General features: G+C 36.1%; 2 protein-coding genes across 5 annotated transcripts in view; both read right to left on the bottom strand.

Annotated features, from left to right (window-relative positions):
• Positions 1–12,325, bottom strand: part of RFTN2 (raftlin family member 2) — a 29,728-nt gene extending 17,403 nt beyond the window's left edge. The window contains exons 1-5 of the mRNA XM_021555413.3: positions 12,157–12,325; positions 11,561–11,707; positions 6,768–6,951; positions 4,440–4,551; positions 2,260–2,572 (exon numbers count right to left, since the gene is read on the bottom strand). Coding sequence (XP_021411088.3) covers positions 2,260–2,572; positions 4,440–4,551; positions 6,768–6,951; positions 11,561–11,699 — 748 coding nt within the window. The 5' untranslated portion in view covers positions 11,700–11,707; positions 12,157–12,325. The remainder of the gene's footprint in view (positions 1–2,259; positions 2,573–4,439; positions 4,552–6,767; positions 6,952–11,560; positions 11,708–12,156) is intronic.
• Positions 12,326–12,463: 138 nt separating this feature from the next.
• BOLL (boule RNA binding protein) overlaps positions 12,464–26,145 on the bottom strand; it is a 28,032-nt gene continuing 14,350 nt past the window's right edge. For 2 of the 4 annotated variants that reach the window (XM_085584625.1, XM_085584624.1), the window contains one exon: positions 12,464–25,596. In XM_085584625.1, the coding sequence (XP_085440751.1) occupies positions 25,501–25,596 (96 nt within the window). In that variant the 3' untranslated portion in view covers positions 12,464–25,500. The remainder of the gene's footprint in view (positions 25,597–26,145) is intronic. The other 2 variants (XM_085584626.1, XM_031505318.3) reach the window with 2 other exon arrangements.

The raw sequence follows: 26,145 nt of genomic DNA, 5'->3' as shown, positions 1-26,145 counted from the left end.
GCAAGTTATGAAATCCTAACTATATGAGTGTGTTCTACAAATACACTTGTGTGTCACTGGTGTAGAGAAGTAACACAAAGCAGTTGCCCAGAAGTATTTACAGATTGCCTAATACTGCTGGGCAGCCTAAATCAATGCAAACCAACCTCTAAACATTGAAGTTTTCAAACTGTCAAAACAAATGAATTTGCTTAGATGACCCCAGTTAAGAAGTCAGTCTCTCTAGGCTCCCTCCAGTAACAGAAAAATTTCCAAAATAGAATTTATACTCTAAGTAATCTGAACCAGTATCTGGAAGAATCCCTCTCTGCTTTGAGAAGTGTTACTACACCCACTGCAGGTGACATCAGCTACCTAGAATAAGGGAAATTCAGAACAAAATGTTGACCTTTCAGTAAGAGATAAGTCTTTATACAGTTTTATCACATTCAGAGGTGCTTACATCAGAATAGATGTGTTTATCCTGACAAATCTTAATTTCTTTTACCATATATTGAAGTGACATCCCTTATTCTTCAGAAAAAGAAAACTGTTTCCCAATATACTATCCAATTCCTCACATCTACCAGAAATTTACCTCTACAAGCAATGTATTATAGTCAAAATTCAATAAAATAGTTCAAAAAGCAACATAACAGTAAAAAATAATTATTACTATCCCCAAATCTAAAACTTGGACACAGTTTTTTGCCTCTTTTGAGCAGAGGTAAAAGGAAGTGGCACACTGGTATAGCAGTATATACTTACACACATGTAAGACTGCCTTGGAAGATTCACATCAGTTATTTTTCAAAATGATGGTTACATAAAACATAGACCAAGAAAGGCGGTTACATTTCTAGAAGTTTTATCTCATGAACTCCAGTGGTTTCCTATTTCACTAGTGTAGAGAAGCCTGGCATATCCTTGCCAAAGCTTTTTGAAGTTTCCTGAGAACACTGCATGTAGAGGATGCACTGGCTGCTGATCTGCCTGGTCATACCAGCCTGCTCAAACAGTGCTCCTAAACAGAACCTAGAGTTTTCCACTTCTTCCTTACAGGACTGTTAATACATAACAAACCTACAATTTCAAGCTGTAAGAAAAGATTATGCGATAAAAGCTCATTGTAGAAAAACTGCTTTTACTCAAGTGTTAAAAATAAGAGGGACATGGATATATCTGTGCTTAGAGTCATTATTCTCACAGTCTACAAACTGAAGAGGTTACTTTTCAGAGCAATTAAACATCTCTGGCTCATCAGGGAATGCAGCCTGACATGAAAGTTTCATGCTGCCTGCTTTGCACACAATACTGTCTTACATTAGTTCTCTTATTTAGATTACTTCTTTCTTTTTGCCTTTTCCTCTTAGCAGCCAGGAGCCCTTAAGAGTTTCAATACCAGAAGTCAATGTTTCAGGCTATTTTTCCCACATACTACACCAAGCACCTCATCCTTCTACAACTAAGTTGTCTATCACAGCACCAGCATTTTTTCAATTATACTTTTCCTTCCTATACTTCTAATGCTTACTTTTCTCTCAGAAATTCATTTTGTAACAATTATTGTCTTCGATTTCATGGCCAGTGCATTAATTTCAGTGATCTCTTTCAGGACACTTCTCGAAGGCACGTTAACCAGAAAGAATCCATTATGAACGGATTTATTTAGTGTACATTATGTGAGTTGCCTGGAAGCATGTAAAATTATGGCTCTAGCTGGAAGGAACTGTCTTTGTTGTCATCTTTGAAACAGGCACAACTGGAATCACAACGTAGACTTCGAAATTGCTATGCGTTTATAATTTTATATTGAGTAATCTACAAGTGCATTGCAGAAAATATTTTATAACAATTGCATCCTTCTAAAAGGAAGGATTTTTACTGCCACATGTTTGTTATACATATATTGAGCAAAAACTCTTTCTGCATGCACCACATTTCATTGTGGGCATTTGGCGGGGGGGGGGGGGGTTTGTGGTTTTCCTTTTTTTTTTTTTAATTGAAACTAGAATTCTGACAGTGCATCTGCAATAGTCTACATGAAAACTGAAGTATCATTTTAATATATTACTACAGTTCACATACATAAAACAGAAGGTACTGCTTCTTTAACTGGCAACTCTTTTAGAAATATGTATGCATTTACATGTGCATGCGTAGAGGCCTTTTCCAAAACCAGCATTTGATACAACAGAAAATTGTTTTTCTCTTTTTTCCAATGCTTCAACAACTCAATAAAATACCTTATTTCTGCAACAAACAAGCAGCAATTATTACCATCTCCTTTTCGTGGTTTAGAAGGGCTGACTTCTTTTCCAAACTGGAAATCTGAATCCTCTAACAGTCTGCTTTCTCCATGCATTTCCTCCTCTATCCCACTCTCAGATGAGCGACCGCTCAATGTCCCTTCATTCCAGTTTTTATAGTTTTCCTCAAAGTTTTCTCTTCTGTGTTCCCTAATTCTTCTGCCCAGCGTTGATTCCAGCTCTGCTCCTCCATCTGTGCTTGCTCCATTACAGGCTTTAGGCTGAGGAAAATGTTGTGTTATAAATCCCACAAACTTCTTTCCTCTTTTAGCAGCTTCATTAACCTGCAATAGAACATAAACTTAGCTGCAAAGTCATTTTAGAATTGCATAGGCCTTTTTCTTCTTTAAAACTTGTACATACATGAACCACTTTACTAAACTGCTGAGGACATAAAGGCCTAACACTGTATTACAGAAGGGTGACTTGTCTTTGATGCCGCCCCTGCTTCAAAGCATGTCTTTGGAATCAGGCCAAGAAAGGTGGCCAACACCAGTACTGACTTCAGAATATACAAAATCCTTCATTTAGAACAAACCCAAAGTTTTTTATTTACTGTGTTGTATTGATAAAAGCAGTATAGCAGAGCAATAAATAGTATTTCTCTAAATATGTGATGCCAGTCAGACTCAAAAACTGACCTCCAATACTATAAAGTATCTCTGCCAAGAGCCATGAGTCATTACCTCCTGATTCCCTTTGGAGGCTACTCAGCTTTGTTATTAGAGGACAGTGGAGGAGCAGAGAAAGGAGGGAGCTAGAAGCAAATGAAGATCCTCTTATTTCAGCCAGTGTTGTCTTCTCTGCACTGAAGTCTCAATACTCAACTGTAACATCTGTGCCACCTGTGGGATGTGTCTGTTCTTGGAGCTGGTTTTTTTCCTGGGTTAGGGAGTGCTGCCATTTAGGAAGGTGACCCCACTGACACCTTGCACTACAAGCTCCCCTGTGAAGTAAAGTCCTCACAGGTAAATACAGGAGCTTCAGCTCAGAAAGACGTCACATGGGAAGTACTGGATTAAGTGAGGGCAGAGTGAGAAGGATCTTTATTCAGTTTACTCACATAAACTATTAAACCACAGAGTGAGTTAAAAATCAAACAACTGATCATACTGAAATCCCTTTTTAGTACCACTATAGTGACACTTCAATCTATCTACTGCCATTATTTATGTACAGTAATGATACAATATGCTAATCACTATGCTATATACAGAGCTGCTGCTTCAAGGACAGCCAAAATAGTTTTAAATGTAACAAGCAACAGAGAAAAACAGACCATACAATAATATTTTTGCTGAAACACCACTATTATTGTTTCAGATCTTAAAAAAGAAGTACTAAGATTTGACTGGATTAATTTTTAAAACTGAGAGCATTTTAAAATCAAATTGTTCTCTCACATACTACTTCTGTGACAGATATGCTTCCAAGACTCCAAGATCACTTCTCATTTCAAGTGTGTTTTTCCTTCTAATCTCTGTCTGCTACACTACACCACCAACCTGGAATAGGTGTATATATATTATAAATGCATAATGTAATCACATTTTAAATTTGAAACACCTGGCAAAGTCAAAACAAGCCATTTATAAAATACAAACAACTTTTGAAATTTCAACGCTCATTAAAGATCTCCAAGATGCTTTAATGTAAAAGTTATCACTAACTCTTTTAATAACAATAGCTTCCTGCTTTAACAAGTCTTCCATTTTGCAGAGGAAGTTAAACACGAAAAGAACTAGAAGTATAACTTGCATTCCAGTAGAAGTTTACTGTAACTATACAATGTTTTCAAAAGCTGTGCCAAGTAAATATTTATTATAGTTCCTATACATGCTGATTTCTTGGTAAAGAATGAAAAGAACATTTATTCTTAGGTATTTAACTCAAAAAACCCATAAAATTCACATATTATACAAGTATTTTATAAAGAGAGTCTGAGCCTGAGCTTGACATTGCTTTCAGTGAAGACTTCCAAAGCTTTACAGAGATACTTAGCCCTATAATACAAAAAGTAACTCTGTTCTCATTTTGAGAAACGTTTTGTAGCTTCTATAAAATAAACACAAAACTAAAACCACAACCACTAAACATAACTTACGATAGAAATAAAAAATCTGAAGTGAAGTTAGAAAAAACCTCCATTACCTTTTCTAGCAGTTCTTTCACTACTTCATTTGTCAGTGTTTCATATGTTAAAGGACATTCCTCAATCACCAGCCTGGGGTGCCTTTGTCCTCTGGGTGCTGTGTGCTTCTGGCTAGAACACAGAATAAAGCAGTCTTTGTCAGGAGTTTGCTGCCAAGTTGAGCAAATGCTTGCATATAGAATTATTTTCTTTTGGAATAGTTATGAATGAAATCCTGACAATGCTTCTTCATACTTTTTAGAGCTCACTGGGTTTTGGTGTTTTGTTCTGTTTCTTACACAAAGTGACAGGTACTATGTGTTTCAATGCCAGGATAAGAATATTAATATTTAACAGGAATTTCATCTGAAGACCATGTAGAGAGATATTTTGGAAATTAAGCTTTACTGACAAACAGCTCTGCCTTTGTAATAAAAAAATGCAAACATCTCTGACAATGCAAAACACACAAATTTAAACCATACATTTAGTAAGCACAAATCAGATTCAGTTTTGTACAAAACATACCACAAACAGAAATGGTCCTTTTACACTTTTAACATCCTGCTGCTTAGTTTTTGTAACTAAAGCAGACTACAGTTGTTAAATGAAAGTATAGGCAAATACTAGGGATACAATGCAAAAACACTGAGGGTTAAATAATGTTTGAATCTCTCATATTGAAGCTGACAAACCTAACTTCCAGTTAAAGTTACAGAATAGTACTCATGTTTCATCTAAAGCCAGTTGTTCTTAGACAATATTTAGGGTATGCCAATAATATAACGGGATTTTATTTGACACTTTGTATAATGATTTCATTTAGAAAAGAACATCAATTAGACACATTCAAATATAAAAGTTTACTTTCCAAACAATAGTTGGAGAATGTAGATCTCAGATTTAGTCAAAGAAAGAAACTGAGAGTTTCTAGCCAGGCAAAAGCCTGGGAAAGAGCTGGGAAAGAATGTAAATAATTCTTTATCTCTCTTGTTTTTCACACTGTTTATAGTTAAGTTCTATCACTGTGTGTCAAGCACTCTGCACCAATGGTGTGGGTCATTTTCACTTCAGAACCAATGGATTTGGTCCTTGCAAAGCTCTGTATAGAAGAGCAGTGTATTTTGAATAAACCGGAGTTTTACTCTCAGCAGCCTTCTGAGTCAGAGCCCTCTCATTCCCGTCCTGCCTTGACAGCGACAGGAGAAGGTATATTTCCCACAGCAAATCCAGCCTACATATGGCACCTGGGAAGGAAATTGGAACCTATCCCAGTTTCACAGGTAGGCTACAGAGTCTCATCCTTCATCCATTCAAGGGCCTAAAGGTTCAAACAAAAACTTCCAAAGGATGTTACATCTAGAGGGATAAGGCAAATTGTAGGAGCTGTGTGCTGACAGTGTCAGCTCTTGGAAACCTCAACTCCAGGGAGAGCATTTTGCTTTCTTATTTAACCTTTTGCTCAAAGGAATAGCATTCACCTTGTTTGCAGATGAATTTATAAAGGTTAAGTTGTATGAGCAGCACATACTCCCAGCAATGCTTGTTTAATCAAAGGGTTTGAGAATTTCTCTTGAATGCTTTACAAAAGTATTACTGCAGTGGCAGTGAAGCAGCTTCCAATTCACACCCTCCCAGTCCTCAAATAAAGACAAAAACCTTTGTGCATCATATAAGGACTCAGGAGAGAACAGGAAGCTTCACAACTTTTAATGCTGTAAGAAGTCCACTTTCTAGTTATTCAAAATAAGAATGAGAGGTAATAATCTTTGCATTCAAAAGGAACAAATGAATGGTAACATTGCTCTGTTTGTATTCTTTAGGATTCCGTGGCGATTTTAATGCAGCAAAAGCAGGAGTAATAAACAAGACCATGGATCTGGAACAGAAACAAGCTCTTGCCTCTCCCCCACTGTCAAAACTAAGCTTTTGTATGACCTCTGACCCAAAATGATGATTTTCTTCTTAATAAGGAAAAACTCCAAACTATCACAGACAAATTAATTCATGCACTATGTAATTTTTTCCTGGGAAAGACAAAAGTTTTGAAAACCAAGAAAAAGCAGGCATGAGACAGTTTAAAGCAGCTTGCTACTCTCCTAGTATTTTGGTTAATCTTTTATTTGCTGCAAGTTCTAAGACAGATGATATTACACTTTGGATTTTTATTGGGATATTACTAAGGCAAAGGAAACATTAGCTTAGTGTGTGCTTAGCATTAATTAAAGACATTACTAACTGGCTAATCTGAGGTGCTCATTTCAAATCAGTAAGTTATGAATGCTGAGCAGCCCACTTACAAATGGCTTCAGTACAGGATCAGTGTATTCAAGTTATTTCACTGTTACCTTAGCTTTAATCGTGAGAGTACCACTCGATACATGTGACTTGCAGGGAAATTCCTTCTCTGTGCAATTGGCAGCATAATGGGATGAACAGCTCCCACAACATAGCCTCTGCTGTAATAGTCTTCCACACGAGATGCTATATCCAACACAGAACTGATCTTGATAACTTCTGGGTTTGAAGAAGCTAAAAAGCATTGAAAGCAGAAGAGAAGCATGTGATACTGTATACGTCTAAACTTTTTGGGTGAGTTTCTTTTACGTAAACCCCACAAAACCTGTCCCCAGGCATTCATTAAAACCAACAGTTGTATTTATACAAGAAAAAGCAGATTCATGGATGATTCACCACCATTCAAATACTTCAAGTACCTAATTTTACAACTTAATACGAATCTATTTTTAATATACTTGGCAACATTTTCTGTTTGATCAAGGTCTGCCAAGCTGATTTAAAAGCTCTGTTAACATCTAAACACATAATAGGGCTGAACTTAACAAAGCAGCTACGCTGTCTAGCCAAAGCCTTAAACATACTGATGCAGTATCTCTCAACTCTAGTTTCCAGGTACATTCCCACATAACATATTTAAGCCTGTAACAATTGATTTGTTTCAATTTTTTTTCCCCTTAGAAGTGATCTGTGGAGTATCAGTTGACATTTTGACAGTTCCAGTTCCTTTTTTCAAGAGACTTATTCATCACCTAAGTAAGCTTGTGCTGTCACTGATTTCTAAGGAGGGTCCCTCTCAGTGTGTGCAGGCATTTTGCATCAATAGGCAGCACCTAGGTAATACATTATTGTTAGAGAAAACTACAGAGATAAAAGGATAACTTCCTGGAGAACTTTTTTTGAATGGTCCACAGCTTTTACAGAGAGAAAAGGAAGATTCCATGCTGGTAACAGAGATATGTTCTGCTACAGTCAGTCTGATGGGTCAGTAATTCCTGTTTCTCTTAAGTACAGCTGGAACTCTAGATGCTTTCAGAAAGCAGGAAATCAATACTCATACAAATAGCAGCAGAAAACCCATTATGCCAGCACAGATTTGCCAAAGCTTTCATCCTTTGCACTTAGGAATTCTGATAACAAAACAGCCTGGCTGGAAATCTGCTGGTCTATTGGTGACCCCTGCTCCAAGCAGCCTATTTGCCTGGATCTTGCTGGATCCAGATGGATCCCTCTTTGCAGGACTTTCTATGCATTAAGATCAGTGTCCATCTCCATCAAAAGATACCTCAATCAAAACTAAGTGATCTCACAACACTTTTTCCAAGATATCAATTGTAACATGCTGCCCTCAGCCTTCCCTTTCAAACCATACAACTGAAAATAATTAAATACACTAACTCTCATTCTGTAATTTTAAAAATGTATAAAATAAAAAATAAAATAAATGCAATTACATAAATTTCTCATCACTTTGTTAACTTCTTGTCCCTACCTTCTCTTGTCTATCTGCATTATAGTGCAGGTTGGCAATAGCAAGGAATTTAAGGACCTAAGACACAGAAGTCACTAAGTTTGTGTGTCCTACTGTTTTAAACTACCATAAATCAGAGATGACTCCTTAATTTACACGAATATTTTTTTTTTCTAATAAACTGAATTAGAACTCTGCTGGTTCACAAGTATTGTTCTGTAGAGCCTCTATACTGCTTTCCCAGTATAAAATGTGGATGATATTGACATACATACAGTTACTGAGGGCTTCAAAAAAGACCACAAAACCCCCCACAAGCTATTAGAAACTAGTATTTTACAACACTCGAATGCTTTTTAATATCAATTTCTATTAATGGGAAAAGGAATGGTGGCCTGCTTGGCTTATCACTGTAAGAGCCTTAACAAAAAAGCCATCAAGAAGAACCAGAATAATTTATACCAGGGAAACACACACTACCAAAAATTATCAGCAACATAGATATTGATGGTTTATTGTTGATAATCAGCAAATTCAAGATATTAAACTAAACTGTCAGTCACTCTCAGTCATAAGGACAGGGCTGTTGCACTTTTTCTTTAAGCAGACAGTGTATTACAGCTACCATTTTGTAAACAGATGATATTTTGTCATTGGCAATACCTCCATCCCATGATTCCACTCACTGTAAATGCAGGAGCCACATGTATTGAGAAATAACTGCTTCACAGCCCACACACCAAAAAAGCAGGAATGATGCAATATGATCATCACATCTCTGATTTTATAAATGTCTTAAACCCTTTTTCATAAAAAAAAACTTCCTTCCTGATGTGCTCTCAACAGGTAGCCAAAATACTGTAGCAATAACAATTCCAGCTAACTTTCCAGCTGCATAGTAAGCCTCAGATGCAGGATACTGAAGATGACAAAAGAGCTATTTCATGCATATTCATACTGGTATTCAGAATGACAAGAACTTGACAGCATGTTATCTTAGTAGGCTGCATCAGTATTTCTTGTTTTCCCTAACAGGAGGATAGTGGAAAAAGCATAAGCACTCTGCTTAGTAAAAATATATAAACTATTTCTACTTTCTGGTTAAACTGACTTCACAATACAGCAGCTATTTGTGTCATTGGGATAAGCCTAATAACTGAGACCTTGGAATTTACAGTCACTGACCAGCATTCAAAATTACACTTCAGAGTCTAGTGCTCCCTCTTCTTTGTACTATACCATTCCACCAAAATAAAAGATTGGCTGTAATTTTCTTTTTCTTGTTTTCAAAGCTAATTTTTACACCAGGGATGGGAGCATTTTGGGGACCAGGAAGGGAGAAGCCAAGGTTCAATGCACAGCTAATAACTAGTTAAGATGCACAGTGACTCTAGCCAGCAAATTCACACTACAGCTTGGTTGATCTAATCTGCATCATGGCCTGGAAGAAGATCAGGGACTGCTGAAAGTTTCCCCAGCAGGCTCATTTTGACTTCACATTGCATATACCTGATAAAGCACAGAATAAGGCATATTGAATTGAAACAACACATTCATGCTTGCTATACTTTTATCTTGGTGCAGGACATGGTTTACTGTAAGAGCTTAATATTTTAAGATTTTCTGTTTTACTTGGTGCAAGATCCAGTGGCAAGAAATTACTCAGGCACACACAGATCTCCTATGCAGGGGAAGACTTTGTTCTGGAAGTAGGCAAAGCAGAATGAGTGCCATAAATACACAACTTGACAGCAGAGCAAAAACTTTGGTCTGAAGTTATAAAGGGCTCTCAGTTTAATTTAGCCAAAGGACATTCAAATAGCAACAAGTACAGGAGCTGACTGAAGGAGAAAGAAAAAAGCTCAGTATATTCTCCACAGTACTTGAGCCAATCCCCTAATTTGCAAAACACTCAGAATTGAAAAATGCCTCCAAGACAGCATATATATGCACCATGCTCTTTTTCTGCATTCATCTTAACTCTAAAAATAGACTTCAAAAAAAAAGTATTTTGAGGTTATATACATATATCTAGAACCATCTAACAGAAAGATACCTTTGATTACAAATCCCCTTACTTCCAGTGAGAAACCTAAAAAAGAGTGAGGTAACTATCTGAAACTGATCTGTTATTTAACATTCATAATTCCACTGAAGCAAAGCAATTCTACTTATCAGACAAAACAACAGAAAAATGAATCTTTACTGAATGCTCTTCAGTTTCCAAAAAATGTATCCTTCCTATAGTAGTAAATGATCCATGTATGCATTAGGCAGCCTAACTTTATTTCCAGTATCTTACCACTACTTATTCAACAGTTTTGTTTCTTCAAAAGGAAAAAGCCAGTGAGAAACTTTTTGTGTAAATAAACAGAACAAAGTTAGATTTCCAGTACTATATAACCTACCAGAATATATCTTCTATTAGTATGTTACATTTTTTTCAATGGAAAGACTCCTGTATTTTAAATAAAAATATAATAACAGTTAAAATTAATCAAAAACCACGTTTTGTTTATGAAAATGTTCCTGTAATTGCAGTAAGACCTGCACTTACACTGTTTCCCTTTATCCAACCCTTTTATTAACAGCATTTACTTCAAATCCTTGTTATTAAGCATTTCCAGCAGATTTGGTTGGTACAAAATGCAAGTTACTATGAAGTGACTGTAAAACTGAGCTGTCTGCTCTGAGGGCAGCCATCTGGGCTTGTTTATGTTTTCAACTTTGTGGAACAGGGAGCTGCTCTGTTAGAGATGGGACACCCTCGGGAAGGAAGTATCCCACAGAGCACTGTCTGCCTCTAGCTATGCATACAGATTTTGTTTCATTTCACTCACAATTTCAAAAGACTATTCAACAACAACAAGTAAAGCATTTGGGAAAAAACGTAAGACAGAACTCAAGACTCTTATAACAGAAACTTCTACCAAGAGACTGCGGTAGGCATAAGAGGGGAAGTTACTCCTGATATACAACTAAGGAACAGACTTACTTCTGCATAAAGTAACAAGGACAATGACAGCCTGTTTTCGGAAGTTGAGGGCATTTAAAAAATTGTTATTCAATTAAGGCTCAGGCACAGTGTATTTTCTGAACCATCACACTGAATTCAGACAACCATTATTCAATAACAAGGACAGTTGTATAATTTGGAGGTTTTGGTTGTTAAAAATACTTCAGCAGTTTCCATTGTAATTTTATACAAGTAAGAACCTTCGTCATGATTTGTGTTTCAAAATAAAAGTCTTACGTTTTGGCTAGCTTTGATAAAAGTGCCTAAGATTTACTGTAAATCAAACAAGACAAAACTAAGTTAAATCCTGTTCCTTCTTACTTCAAAATAGTAAAGATACAGCATTAAAAAAATACCTTCTAAGGTAAAATCCAGCAATACATATTCATAAGCAGAATCCGTCTTTGTTTCAACTTGTGGTCTCTTCAGTGTAGAAAAGATTTTTCCAGGGCTGCTATCATCTGGGTCTTCCAGCTTTCTCAGTCCGCACCCCATGGCAAGATCTGCAAATGATTAAGTCACAGGAAAAGGTGGGGGGAGCAGCAAGATCTGTCGCTCTTACTACAGGGGAAAAAAAAGGAACCAAATAATTCCCCTTGATTTTTTTTCCTATTAGCTGTAAATCCAAACAGAGAAAAAGTCCAGTTCCCAGACCAAAAAGCAAAGGTACTTTCCATTCATTTTTAATATAGAAGCAGTAAGCTCGTTATGATTTCAAGCTACAAACTTGGTTACGAGTAGGCTTGATTTCGCAGCAACACTAGAGCTGCTCCCAACTAGCAGAGATTTTCCATGCCACGTCAATTTACAGCCAGCCCCTATCAGTGCTCTCTTGCAGAGGACACCAATAGTGCTTTGTTTGTCCTTCTAGACTGACTGGGTGAGGGGGGGGCGAGGGGGGAAGAAGAACTGAAAAAGAAAGTTAGAAAGAAACTTGTCTGTCATTACTTACCTCCAGAAGTTCCCAACTGCAGTAGAAAGTCAGACAGGAAAAAAGCAAGTTAGTCAGAATGAAAGAATGAGAAAAGAGCCTCAACATGGTTGGAGATGAAAATCACTTCCAGAAAGGAAGTCAGCTTCAAGAGGAAATTGCTTCTGGCATCTCAAAGGGTAGAAAGGCAAATGAAAAGCTGTTTAGTCCTTATTTTAGATTTAGAGTTGGCTCCTATTTCCTTTCTACAGGGATTTTTTTATGGAGAAAAAAAACCAAACCAGTGTGAACACAGCGTAATGGTGTAAAAATATGTAGTAATTTCTTGTCCAGAAAAATCAGTAAGAATCTTTAGCATGAAAATTAACTTATGTAACTAGTTTTGAAAAACACCAAAAATAATTATACTGCAATTTTCCTCATTTCATATGGGAAAGACTTTGTCAACACTACATATGAAAAAAATTACAAAACTTTGTTTTCCATTATTCCTGGGTCTTGAAAAAGCTGAATCCTTTCCTCCTCTATTAAACTCACCTTAGTTGGTACAGCCACAGACTTTCAACACTGTAAAAAGTTTTCTATGTATACCTTTATTTAGGTCCTAAAAATTCAGTATAATTTTAAGGGCTCTCATTACTCTTCCACTAACTATTGCAAGTCACTTGTAACTGCATTATAACAGCACCTGACACAGACCACAATAATGCATAGGGAGAAAAACAGAACACAGAGTTATTTTCTGTGGCCCCACTGTTGCCAGGATGAACTGGTAGAAATCTCCCTTTTTATTTTTAGATTGCATCTAATGAAATTCAGTCATCTAGAGAAAACTGAAGATTCACAACACCATTGTAGATTAAATAAATGGCAAATTTAAATTCAAAAGGCTTTTCTGCTTTTTTCATTAAAATACATATACCTTACTAAAAATGCTAATATTTTCTATGAAAAATAACTCCAAGTTAGACATTAACTATTTGTGGGTTTCTGTTCTACTGCAAGCAAAGTGATTGAACTTTTTATTTAAGTAACTTAGCAGGAATAGTAAGTCTAGAGACTACAACCTTTTGAAACACACATTATAGATTAAAGTCACTTAATTCTAGAAAAAAAATTAAAATCACTTAGTGCAGAGCCTGGAACCGAAGCTGTAATTACTGCAGTCTTTAAAACAGGCTCCCAGCTGCCGAAACAGAAAGGAAATCCTCAAGTGTTGTCTTCTCAATTAAAACCTAGGAAAACATACCAAATATGCAGAATTCTTCATCTTTCTGAGTCTTCTCACACAGAAAATGCTCCCAAACATTACTTTTTTTTTCAGTAAAGGTTATTCCTGAACTGTTGCCGTATCAGTCAAACTATCCACTCAACCTTGAGAATCTAGCTGCTTCATTCTACACACCCCTTAAGAGATTCATTGTAACTGCTTCTATGAAACCATAGCATGAGTAAGATAGCTGCAAGTAAAACAGCTTTTTTGCACCACTAGTCCAATTGTCAGCAGGCTGCTTTTTCATTTGTATTTCACTTAAAATAGCTATATTTTCAATGAGGCCATTTTCAACACGTATTTTGAACTCTTCATGACAAGGCTTAGACAATATTACAACCCCTCACCAAGATAGGATTTTCCATAGTATAAACAAACTCTTATAACACCAGGAGAAAAATCATAGTTACAGATAAAAGCAACGGTCCATATTTTGTGCAATCCTAGATAAGTATAAGTAGTTACAAGCTTCCAAGTTGGAAGTCAGTCAACAGTTGTCATTGCAGACTTGACTCAAGTCACTAATAAAACCAAAGGTTGCACAGACCAAAATAAAGAAAACAAAACAAAATCAGCAAGAATAAGCAGCATTCCCCACTGGAGTTTAAAACTGCATCAAAACACTTGAATGACTCAGGAGAGACACAGGATCGCAAGATTCTTAAGATTCAAGAGCTGCTTGAAGAGCTGCAATTTCCTGTTGCCAAGTGGATACAAACTACAAAACAATCTATTTCCAGTGACCCAAAATGCAAAGGCTCTGGGAACGGGTATCAGAGGACAGCAAATCCCTAAAACTACCATGTGATTCACCAGCATGTTGTAGTTACAGCATCCTCTCTGAAAGGGCATGTGACTCCTTCACTGAAGCTTGATATCATTTTTAAAGAAGGCAAAGACAGCCAGTCAAAGGACCAATGAGTCCAAACAAACTCTGCCTCCATGGAAGGCTTCCAGGATCTCCAAGATTTTATTCTGATTAAACAGAAAAATTATACCAAGACAGCAAGCAAAGCACATCAATAGGGATGTGTGTCTCATGCTGGATTACTGAGTGCCTGCTGGCAACACAGGAAAGAGCAGCAGCAGCAGTTCTGCACAGGAGCTTTGACCAGAATGTGAGACAAACAAGCTTTGCTGTCTACCCACACCTCAGGGCTGTTCCTGCCCTTCCTCATGATCTGCTTCTTTCCCTCTTCTCTGGAGAAGGTTTAAAAGCTTTTGTGTGGGAGGCATTTTTGTTTTTCTTGTTACTTCACTAGGCTTATTGAACAAAAGGACACCGCTCCATGCTCGAAACTGCAGTTTGGAAATAGATGTCCCCTGCTCCTGACTCTGTTCTAAGTTGCAATCAATATGAGAGCCAGGGCAGGCTCTGTCTATGGCCTTGGTGCTTAGTGGTACTGGCATCCCTTTTTGATGAAATCTCTCTTGCTAGAATTATAAAGATAACCCTTCTTGAAGTTTGGAACATGTGTGACAAACTCATGTGAACACAAAACCTATTTACAGGAATAAAACTATTTACTTCTTCAAAACCCAATATGACCTGCATAAGCCATTTAATAATGCAGTTTAAATGTTTCCTCCCCCATTACCGTAGGAGAACAAGAATGGGAGATGATACCTGATCATCAGAGTTTCCTCTTGACTAAAATAATGAAATGTATGGAAAATTATGAAAACAATGCAGGTACACAAAAGATGCTTCTTGTCTATATGAGTAATATCTAAACCAAAACTCAAGGAAGATCCTAAATTACTAAATCTGCAATTCAGTCAGCTATACCAGTGTTCATGCCAAATGTTATCTTAGAGATATCCCTGTCTCTTTCCAGTTAGGACAGTAGCTAGTGTGTTAAAAACAACATGAATCATATTGCTTTAATGCTACATTGACTTCAAAAATAAGCCAAAGCAGCAGTATTGTAATTTTATATTTCAAAATATAAATCACAAACTTCATAAGAAGAAGAATTTAATGTGTATCACAATCATGACAACTCCTGCTCAATCCTGTGACTTAGGATAAGTCTTTGGATAAGGATTCTAAGAGGAGAACATCTTCCATCTTCCAGCCTGTTAGGTCACCACTGGGACAAAAACCATTAGTCTGGGCAGCTTGTATCAGTGAATTTGTTACAGATAAGCTCATCAGTGAGAACTTTTGAGTAAATAACCTTCCCACAGATGTATCACCAGTAAAGATCCATTCCTGTTCTCAAGGGTGATGTAGTGAGCAGCAGAAATGCAAATACCTTACATCTCTACTAAATATCTGAAGTATTATTATTAATAAAGATTTCACTAGGACCAAAATTGACTCAATGAAAAATAGAAAGGATAACTCCCTCTGACAATGTCAAAATGCAAAATACTTGGACCAAACACATTTCCTGTTTGGGCTGAAATGTTTGCATGCTTATAAAGAATACATGGGGAAAAAAAAAGAAATTTGCATTATTATTGGCTATAGATCAATCATCACTGACAAAATGTAAACTGAGGACACAGACATTAATAAGATACAAGACAACAAATTACAACCACAAGAAAAATTAGTCATATTTCTTCAGAACCTGAGGGTAGTTGAACAGCTAGATTGAGGACTCAAAAATAACATATTTAAAAGCCCCTAAATATTAAAAACCTCAAATTGCAACATTTTTGAACTTCTGTTCCCCTTCTAACTTTTTTTCAGGCTCACTTCCTTTGTTTTATGACTACAAATGTACAGTTTTTGCTTGAGAGAGGATAATGACAGAAAAACCAGAAAGCTTCCATCAGAAGAATTCTGCAACTCAGTTGTCACAATATATTTCACACCCCCATTCCCAAGAGCAATTATTTGAACTAAGACACTGGCATTTCTTTTTTCTCTAAAATGACTCAATTTAAAGATACTAACAAAGTAGCAGGGTTCCATTCTGAAGGCTCTGAGGTTTGGAAATTTGCTTTTTTCCTTCAGCCTAAATTATTTTCCTTTGAAGGAAGAGTTTTGTGAATGTGACAGGAACAGCCTTGTTAAACATGTTAACTTGAGCAGGGATGCCAGCTTTTCTGCTGGAAGTTTTAACTTACATGTTCTAAAAATAATGAACAGAGATGACAACAATAGTTTGCCTTTGTGGTCATTAAAACATAGTTTAATGATCAAAGTTAAATTTCATTTTTTCATTTTTTTTAAACCCATATTAAAACTCTGATACTACAATAAACAAAAGTTACAATCCAAACAGTAAACACAGACCAGCTGAAATTAAACTTGTAGCTAGCAACTCAGAATTTTACTAGAAATCCAAAACTACAGAAGCTTGTTATTGCTGTATTACAAGCAGTTTCAATAGAAAGAGCTTTTAATTTCTAAAATTGTTAACAGTTCTCTAAAATGAGATCTGCATATATATTAAACTTTTCTCTCTGTGAATTCGCAGTGTCTCACTCATCAAGGCAGTAACAAGTGTATCAACTGTATCTCCAATACAGTATCAAAAACTAGAGCCATATGTTAGCCACAAACTAAACCCATGAATTCTGGAAAGAAACTGGATGGGCTCAATCTGGATTTTCAGCTATAACAGCTATATAAGGATTAGTGTGCAGGACTGCACACATAGCACTGTATTCTGGATCCTTAAAATAAGGACTTAAGCTGAATATTTTTATTTCAATAGGAAACTTAGGAAGTTTTTATAGCAGGTTAAGTGAACCTACTATAGTACATCAGCATTACAAAGGCACAAACCTATTTTAGAAAAAAAAAAAACAACAGTATTTTGCAGACATACAACATATTTTATGAATATGTTAAACAGAGAAAAACATTTCAAGAGAGCCATGTGTTCTGCTAGTTGCTACTGGAATGCAGTTTACTCAATGACTTCTTAACTATTTTGGAAAATGAGTACCTGAATATAAAGAAATGCCAATTTGAAATGAAAACAGCTTTTCAGAGACAATAAATTCTGTTGCATAAGATCTGAAGCAGAAACCAAAAATGCCAATGAACCAGAGAATTCTACGTTTTACCAAAAGAATAGCCTACCAGATATACAAAAATACCTGATAGACAACTTCAGTAACTTTTTACCTGTCCAAGTTTTTATCCAGTGTTAATAAATAGAGAATGCTAGAACTAGCCTTCTGCAATGGAAATGGAACATTAAGCAGACAGCAGTTACTAGAAACAGTGTAACAGCTAGCTCAGTAGAAAACCAACCAGTTTCCAGCAGAAGATACCAACCAACTCTCCTACATTCTAAGGGGTGGAAGCCAGAATATAAACTTAGTTTGCTAATATAGGAATGTGAGAGCCAATGCATAAAGGTGATTTTCTATCAGTTACTGCATGCCCACAGAGTACATGGGGATACATTCCCTCCCAGCATGAGTGTGGAGCCTCAATATTATCAGCAGGAAACTGCACAAGGCCAAAGAGAACGTGACCCCCAAAATCCTTATCTGAGGATCTATGGTTAACTAAATGACTTCTATTTAACAGTATGGGAATCTCCACATTCCAGAAAGCTTAACTAGCAGAATAGGACTGTGCAGTGTAAAGGAACAAGAGGTCATAAATGCCAGTACATCAAAACAGCACAACCATAGGCACTGGGGAAATGTAGTTTGTCCCTAGCCCACATTCAATTCAACTACAGGGATTCACACAGGCAAGTCAGTTACATCTCAACCATGCCTACAGAGAGACTGAACTCCTGAAAGGTTGGTTCAGTCACTGCTGTCTGATGTCATGCCATCACTCTTGACAAGCACTCTGAACAAAGATGAGCCACAATATAAATGAAAAGGCCTCAGTATTTGGATAGTGACTGCCAGTTCCTAGAGGAAAATCATTATTCAGAGCTACTTGGTTTCTTCTCAGTCTCTCAAATCAAAACAAGGCTTTGTTAAGACTTGGAAGATACAATCCTAACTAACAGTGTCTCCAGAGTGAGGTTACACACACCTCATAGGGGAACACTGCAGGGATAGTTAAGTGCCTGACACTAAATATCCTTACAAACAATCAAGTTCTCACAAAAGTAAAAATAAAGTGAGTGATCTCTGAAGCAAAGGCCATGGGATCAACTCATTATCAACAATCTAACATCTGCACCAATTAAGAGAAAATAAACTACATTTTGTGGGTGTCTGGAATAGAGCCACAGTATTAGTACGCTTGCAAACAATTAGTTCAAGAGACTTTGTTCTAAGCACTCTTTTAAGTTAGTACTGACTGTAAAATTAACTTCTTCAATCTGAAGCATTATTAAAAACAGGCAAGTCACATTTGGTAAACAGAGTGCAGATTCCAAAAATAGGGGCTTGGGACTAAATCTCCAGAATTCTGGGTCAAACTTATGTTTTCTGATACAAGAAATAAGGCTCTACCCAAACACAATCTTTCTTTGGCACCTTCAAAGACAAAACTTCCTTAAAAAATACCTACTATGTAAAAATTCTTCCATGGAAATGAATTATGGCTTTGAGGAGCCAATATTTTTATGATAAATTTGTATTGATGAGTTCTAAAATGTGAAAATTAAACAGAACTGGACAAACATGTTTAGTGGTACAGACTTGCTCAGAAACATGAGAAATTAAAGCAAATGAATACTTCCCCCTTCAAAAACAGGCTGAACTCTGCATCTCTCAAAAAAATTGTATACTTCTTTTGATAGTTAGTGGCAAAACAATCCACTACAGCTGCTACAGCAATAGATTGTTAAAAAAAGAAACTATGAAAATTATATTTGTGTAGATTTTTCTACCTAGGAGAAGGTGCAAAGTCAGTCACATGAAGAAACTTGCAACCAAGACCTAATACATGGCACCTCCTTTCCTAACAATTTCAAACAACATAAAACTAGAACTGGGCTCCAACTGTCTTCCTGGACAACACTGCAAAGCACTACTGAACACTAGAAGAATCTTTAAAGATATTTATGTATCATACATGGATTATTCACTGACTACAATGTCCGTTTGGCAAGATCTCTGAATGATTAAAAGGAAAAAAGTACCAACAAAACAAATCCACACAAAAATAAAATCCCCAAATTACTACAAAACAGATAAAATTGACTAACTCAAGGATATATTAGATAAAAAAGAAAAGCTTCAGTGCTACAGAGCAATAAGCCATACCTTGCACTCCTGTAAATACAGAAGCTATATTTTCAACCTTTGGGGAGTGTGATTTTGTAATGAATAGAAGGAACTCCAGGAGGTGAGGGGAGAAGCAAAAACCAACCAAACAACACAACATAACCAAACAATAAAATTATTTTCTTGAAATCAAGTTAAAAATAGTCTTTCATCTCAATTTGTGATACTGCCAGGGAGTTCCTTATTTCCATACAGACAACAGAAGACCTCAAAGAAGCAAAGAACTTTTCATTGCTATTTCTAATTCAAGTAGTCAATTAATTCCTTTTTCTACAGCTAAAAACATACTATAAAACCAAATAGATATGGAAGAAAAATATTAGAATTAGAACAAATAATTATTAAACTAGGGGTCCAAATTCTATTTAAAAAAGTTATTACTGCCAACACTAAAATGACACACAAGTAAAATACCATATAAAAGTAGAGAAAACTGATAGCAAAAAAAAATAAAATAAACAAATTGTTTTGGAATGGAAATGAAATTCACATAGATTTAAATAATGAGATGTTATCCACAGTACAAAAATGCTGTATGTGGCAAAATGGCTTCAACTTTCTAACTAATGTATCTTTGAAGTTTATGTAACCCAGAAATTAAAAGTGACATTATCTTTTTAGTAGAAGTACACTGGCTTTCAGTCTGGGTTAGTAACTGGAATACATACAGCAGACTGTATTTCAGAAATCACCCTCTCGGTCCTGTAACAGGGTTTCTATTAAGGAAGGAACTGCAGGAATAAAATTATTATTTCATGTGGTTTTACCTGACCAAACTACAAAATTTCATGTAATTGCTTGAAAAAAGTAGTGGTATTTTAACTGGGGAACCTGCAAGGAAACATCAGAAGTTAGGAAGAACACACTCTCTGTGATAGGTGTCTTAGCAAAATACATGGCTAAAAACCCCAGCATTTTACAGCAACTGTAGAAGGTGTAAAGTTTTATCTTCCATTCTGTAATTTTTTTTTGATGAAACTGATGACTTCATGCAGACTGAAATTTCAGACTCACAGATGAATGATGCAGAACATGTCTTCTCACAGAATGCGACCTCAATTCCTAAAGAGAGGGAAAAATGCTGTGTTGTTTCTTCCGTTCCAAAGTGTGTCCCATTTACTGCATTAATAATGCTTCAATGAACGGTTACAGTCCACTATTGCATCAGCTGGACAGATTTGGCTCAAAAAGGAAAAGCAGATTTTTCTTATGCACCTAGGTCATGAAGCCCACAGTGGCAGGAAATACCCTCCTTTATTTACAAGCATGGAATCTTAGGAGTTCAGAATTCTTTTACTAAAAGAAAGCAAACCAGTTTTGTTCATTGATCAGACAGTCTTACTAAAGGATGTCAAGTTATTAAAGCAATTGTATCCTCTTTATAATTTGATGGAGAAAATTTATTTTTACAAAGTATTTAGTGAAAACCTATGTAACCAATTAAATTTTCTTTTCTTTAGCATTTCTGGTAATGTAGATTAGAGCAATGCTTTACTATGGGTGCTTATAATAATGTTTTCATTAAGTTTTTAGTAGCTGACACATAAAACCTGAGCTAGTGAACTGAAAGCTGTTTTATTTGTAAACTGAGAGGCAATGGACTGTGCTTATATAATTTGTCAGTGGATGCCACTAGTTGCTGACAAAAGGACGGCAAGATGCAGAAAACACAGCTACCAATTTAGGTATTGGCAAAAACATTTTAGAATACTTTTAACTAATCAGGTTTTTCTTCCAAAGATCAAATTCTCTTACAGTCCCCCTGTCTAAGCTGCTCTAGATCCCAAAGGTACACTGTCCATCTCTTTTACTCTTCACTTAACTATGTCATATGACAGACTCAAACTGCTTTTTTTCTCACGTTGTTTCTTATCCCAGGCCTTTTCAGCACTAACTTCTTTTTTTGTTTTGTTAAATTTAACTTTTTATGCTCCCTTCTGGCTCTGTTTCCTAATACAACCAGCTGCAGTTTATACACCTCTATAAGGATATTCAAACCACTCTAATCTCAAGATATCAGTCTCTTTCCATCATCTGCACAACTCCCCATCATGGTGTGCATTGCTTTTCAAAACTCCCAAGGTTCCATGCTCTTCAGTTTTCATATCCACTCTGCAGGATTTCAACCCCAATGTGTTTCTCTTTTTCCTTAGTTTAACTCCTATTAGTATAGGTACACATTCTTTGTCTACTGAGAAAATTATACTTAGTTTTACACTAGCAGGCTTCTAACATTTGTTTAAAAGCCACAGCTGGGGATAAATCATACAGGCACATATACAGATGAGAAGTCACATGCAGCAAGGCCCTGCTACAAATCAGTGAGCTGTTTAAAAGCTATCAAGTCAGAAATTGACTCTAATATTAAGATGTGCAAAACATGTATTCTTCCCTAGGCCTCCTTTCATCAAAATCCTAATTTTTAGAAAAGTGAAGGCAACAAAGAAGCAGCATTTTCACAGTAAAACATGCTTGAGCAACTGCCAGAGTATAGCCCTATAAACACAAGCTACTGTAAATTGCACAAACAGAGAGAAAAAGGGAAGAAGTTGTCAAAAGGGAATTAAAAGAGTTTTCAGAAACTAAAGAATCTTACATTGGAAGTACTGAAAATTTCATTCTTGCTGAAGGAAAACAATCCAAACCCATATAAAATTCAGGCAGTTTAACTAAAATGATGGAGTTTACATATACATTACCATTCCAGGAATGAATGACACCGATTATACGGAGTTTGGTTTATGAAGAGAATTACTAGCAAGTGTCAAACTGAAGAAAGCAGGTAAGTGATACTGCAGACTGTGCTAGACCTGAGCACATTTTATTACTCACAAAAAGAAAGCATTGAAATAAAATAACTGACCCCAAATGCCACAACTGGCAGCTGCTAGCTGTTACAGAGATGATGGATCTCAGCCACACAGGAAGGACTAGACACAAAAAAAAAAAAAGAAAAAAATTAATCAGTAAAGGTAGACTAGAGTGGCCCAAATGCTTTTATAGTGAATTCTCCATAGGGTCATCAAGTAAAGAGAAAGCAAAAGACAAAAACCCACTGAACTGAAGTAAGAGCAAACAAACAGGAAAGAAAAAGACTAGTTTGTAAAGAGAACACAGAATGAAACAACATGAGAAAAAGCACGCACCCCCTGTATCTTTCCACATTAATACCAAATTTGCAAGTAGAGTTTAAAATAGCCATTTTAGAGGCAACAGACTAGCTGCAGCTAGTGACAAGTCTCTTGGCAATCATATAACTAGAAGTTTAGATTCATGTTTCTTAGACTAACATATCAATAAACAAAAGTCTTAGCCTCTTTCAATTTCACTTACCTATACAGAAAATATGCAGCAATATTTTTTGTTGTTTCAGACAGAATATCAGACAATAACATCAGTACAAGTATAAAATAACTTAACTTTTTCCCAAATGATTACAGCAGAATTCTTATGAAAGACACAATTTACATAATCTACTTGCATGTGTATCTACATAAACCTTTACAAACACATGTACATTTATATGTATTATACACACTGAACACAAATCTTCCCCTATTATTCTTAACTGCAGAGAATAACAGTGTGCTATGTTCAGTTAAATTTACAGAACACTCACAACACAAAGGCCATCATGCACCATTACGGTTTGAATGCAAGCATCCATGAACTATAGCACAAATGACCCTTCATTGTCTGGTAGTGTTGATGCCACCCAAAACCACTGCTTGACACAAACTATGTGAAAAGCAGTAACTGCAACAGACTACAACCAGGCCTACCCCCCAAAGAGGACACTGCAGCTCAAAAGGGTAGATAATAAAAAAAACCCACATGAAATAAAACAAACCCTACCCACCCACTCAATCCATGTGCCAGAACCTTTTGCACTTTGCTCTCTCTGTAGACTGCAATTGTGTACTCAGCTCCTGAGGCCTCAGGGGTCTCCCTCATATACACACAGAATATATAACTAACATTTACCAGGCCAGTGCCTCAGAACTTCAGATAAACACTTAACAAAACCAAAACTTAATTCATAGATATTTGTCCTGGGCCTGAAATCAAAGATCACAAACATCAATCCTTGCTAAAGTTTCCACTGTTACTATATTGTTACTAATTGCCAAAAGAATTAAGCTTAAAGTAAATATATTCAATGTCATTAGCAAACACACAAACAAAGGGAGTAGATTAGCATTTTTTGATTCAAACTTGATCATAAATACCAAATTTGGATCTCAAAATAATTTACAGTTCTAAGCTGGAATATATTAGCTTCTAATTTTCATTTGGCACTATTAAAAACTTTGTACTAAAACTGAGCATTTTTAGTTACTACTGGTTGTACTGATGGTAGAACAGAGAATGATGTGCCATGAGCTGCATTTGAAAGCTGTAAGAAGTCCACAACTGTCAAAAATATCTGGATACCAGCTGTCGCATCCTACTCTCACCACCTGACTTACAGCTGCCTAGGACAAAACCCAGGAATTGCACTGGGAATACACAGTGCAACAGAGGCAATTAGCAGATTACCTCCAAGGTACAGTCATTACTTCAGGCACCTGCTTTCCACTGCCACTACTGGCAGTTTTCAAGCAGCGGATATTTGCTAGGGTATTTTAAGTAGACTACAGCCACCAGGCAGTTGTCTTCTGCAGCTGGGGAGCAGGTGGTAATACCACAGCCACTTGCCTAACACATAGCAGTGTACTGACAACATTTGCCTTTTTCAATCATTGATGAGAGCTCAGTCACACTGACACACAATACAAGCTGATCATATTCATTACCTGGGAAACATATTCAAACTCCAAGTCGGTACGTCAAAAAGTAGTATGAAAATTTAAAAGGGAAAGTTATATTCTAGAACTACTAATTATTAGTAAGTGAAGCTAAGAAATAAAACTTAAAACCCAAAGAATATTTAGCATCAACCTGTAACGAATAAAATGATGAGAATTCAGTAAGCCTTTGGAAAGGCTTAACTATCTGAATCTACTTGAGACCTGAACAGAGCAGAGTTTTAATTCTAGGTAACAAGACTTCTGAGAAAACAGGAAAGAATGAGCAAGAAATACTTTATTCCAAGACAAGACTTGGGTTACAGCCCCCTCTGCTGGAAATACCTAGTACATATTGTTACACAATAGTCTGGAAAAATGCTGGAAGTTTAAAATACGTGAAACAGATTGCTTATAACATGGCTTCATTCGTTCATGTTTAGTCTTCCACTTGCAGCTGAGTAAGAGTCTTTCACAGAAGAGTAAGTACTGTAATATCAATTACTGACAACTTTAGATCTCTCATCAGGCAAATCAGTTTTGATATTATTTCATTTATGGTGTCAACAGCCTTATTAATTTAGGCAAGAGCACCTTAAACTGGAAACCAAAAAAATTCAACAACTTGCATCAGGTGACATGGAATAATATTCAAATGGCCTTTCTAAATCAGAACTGCACAAAAAACCACCCAGAGGTGACTGACTGGGACAGTTTTTCATTTTCTGCATTTCAAAATCTCAACTCTTCACAACATGAGGTGCTTTTCTAAGGCACTAACGAATATAAGGTCAAGACCCAGAGAAAGAAACAAGTATTTGTAACCATCATCCTTAAGAACTGAATAAGGTTCATGATTTTTCTCTCAAAATATTTCTGATTTGCAGTTTACTTTGTAGCTCAGTCTTAAAATAACTAGTCATGTTTTGACTTCTTAGCTTCCCCAAATAGTTCAAAAATAAGTAATACGTTTGTCCTTCTGCAATAAAACTTCAACTGAAGAAAAACTTCAGTTTCTCTCCAATATTTCCTATTTCCTTATGTACTAATTCATTACTAAAATACTTTTTCATCCATTCCCCTCTTGTCTTACTGTCCCTGCTTCAAGAAAGAAGACAGCAATACTGCTATGCTATGCTATCTTAGTGTGATACTCACAGCTGCAGACATGGCTATGTGACTCTGGACATAGGGCTGGTGATGTAGTGTTTGAGCTCCATGATCAGAATACAGCTGGTATTAAAAAAATTACAAAAAAATTAGCACAAAAACTTGTTTCACAAAGTTAAGTTTTTAAGCCTTTCATATGAATTTAGAATGCTTAAAACTTCAAAATGTGGGCTATGCTTATCTGAACTACTTTTTTAAAATCACAATTTCAATATTTAAATCTCTATTTTCCCCAATGATTAGTCAAGTTTAGTAAACTTAGTTTATCTTAAATCAGTGTCACAAATCACTTTCCTTGACAGAAATAGCAGCTTCTTTATTACAAATTTTACTTGGCTGTAATGGGAACAGTGTAGATTAGCATACTGAAAATGTAATTCCCAGCAGTATCATACTTATACATACAAGTAATACAGATTATTCTTGGAATTTTACACCATTCTGAAATTTAACACACTGCTTCCTTTAATATGAACAAATTGCCTACCTGTAAATCAAGAGCACATTATATCCAAATATTCCTTAAATAATTTCACCTATTTTCTTAGTGCTCATGGTTTTCAGACCTCTGTACACTTTTATATCAAAATGATAAATACTAAAGATAATACA

This window comes from Lonchura striata, chromosome 7, assembly GCF_050655825.1.
Source record: "Lonchura striata isolate lonStrDom1 chromosome 7, ASM5065582v1, whole genome shotgun sequence".
Lineage (NCBI taxonomy): Eukaryota > Metazoa > Chordata > Aves > Passeriformes > Estrildidae > Lonchura > Lonchura striata.
The sequence above is the reverse complement of the archived record's forward strand: the minus strand, read 5'-3'. Positions and strand labels throughout refer to the sequence as shown.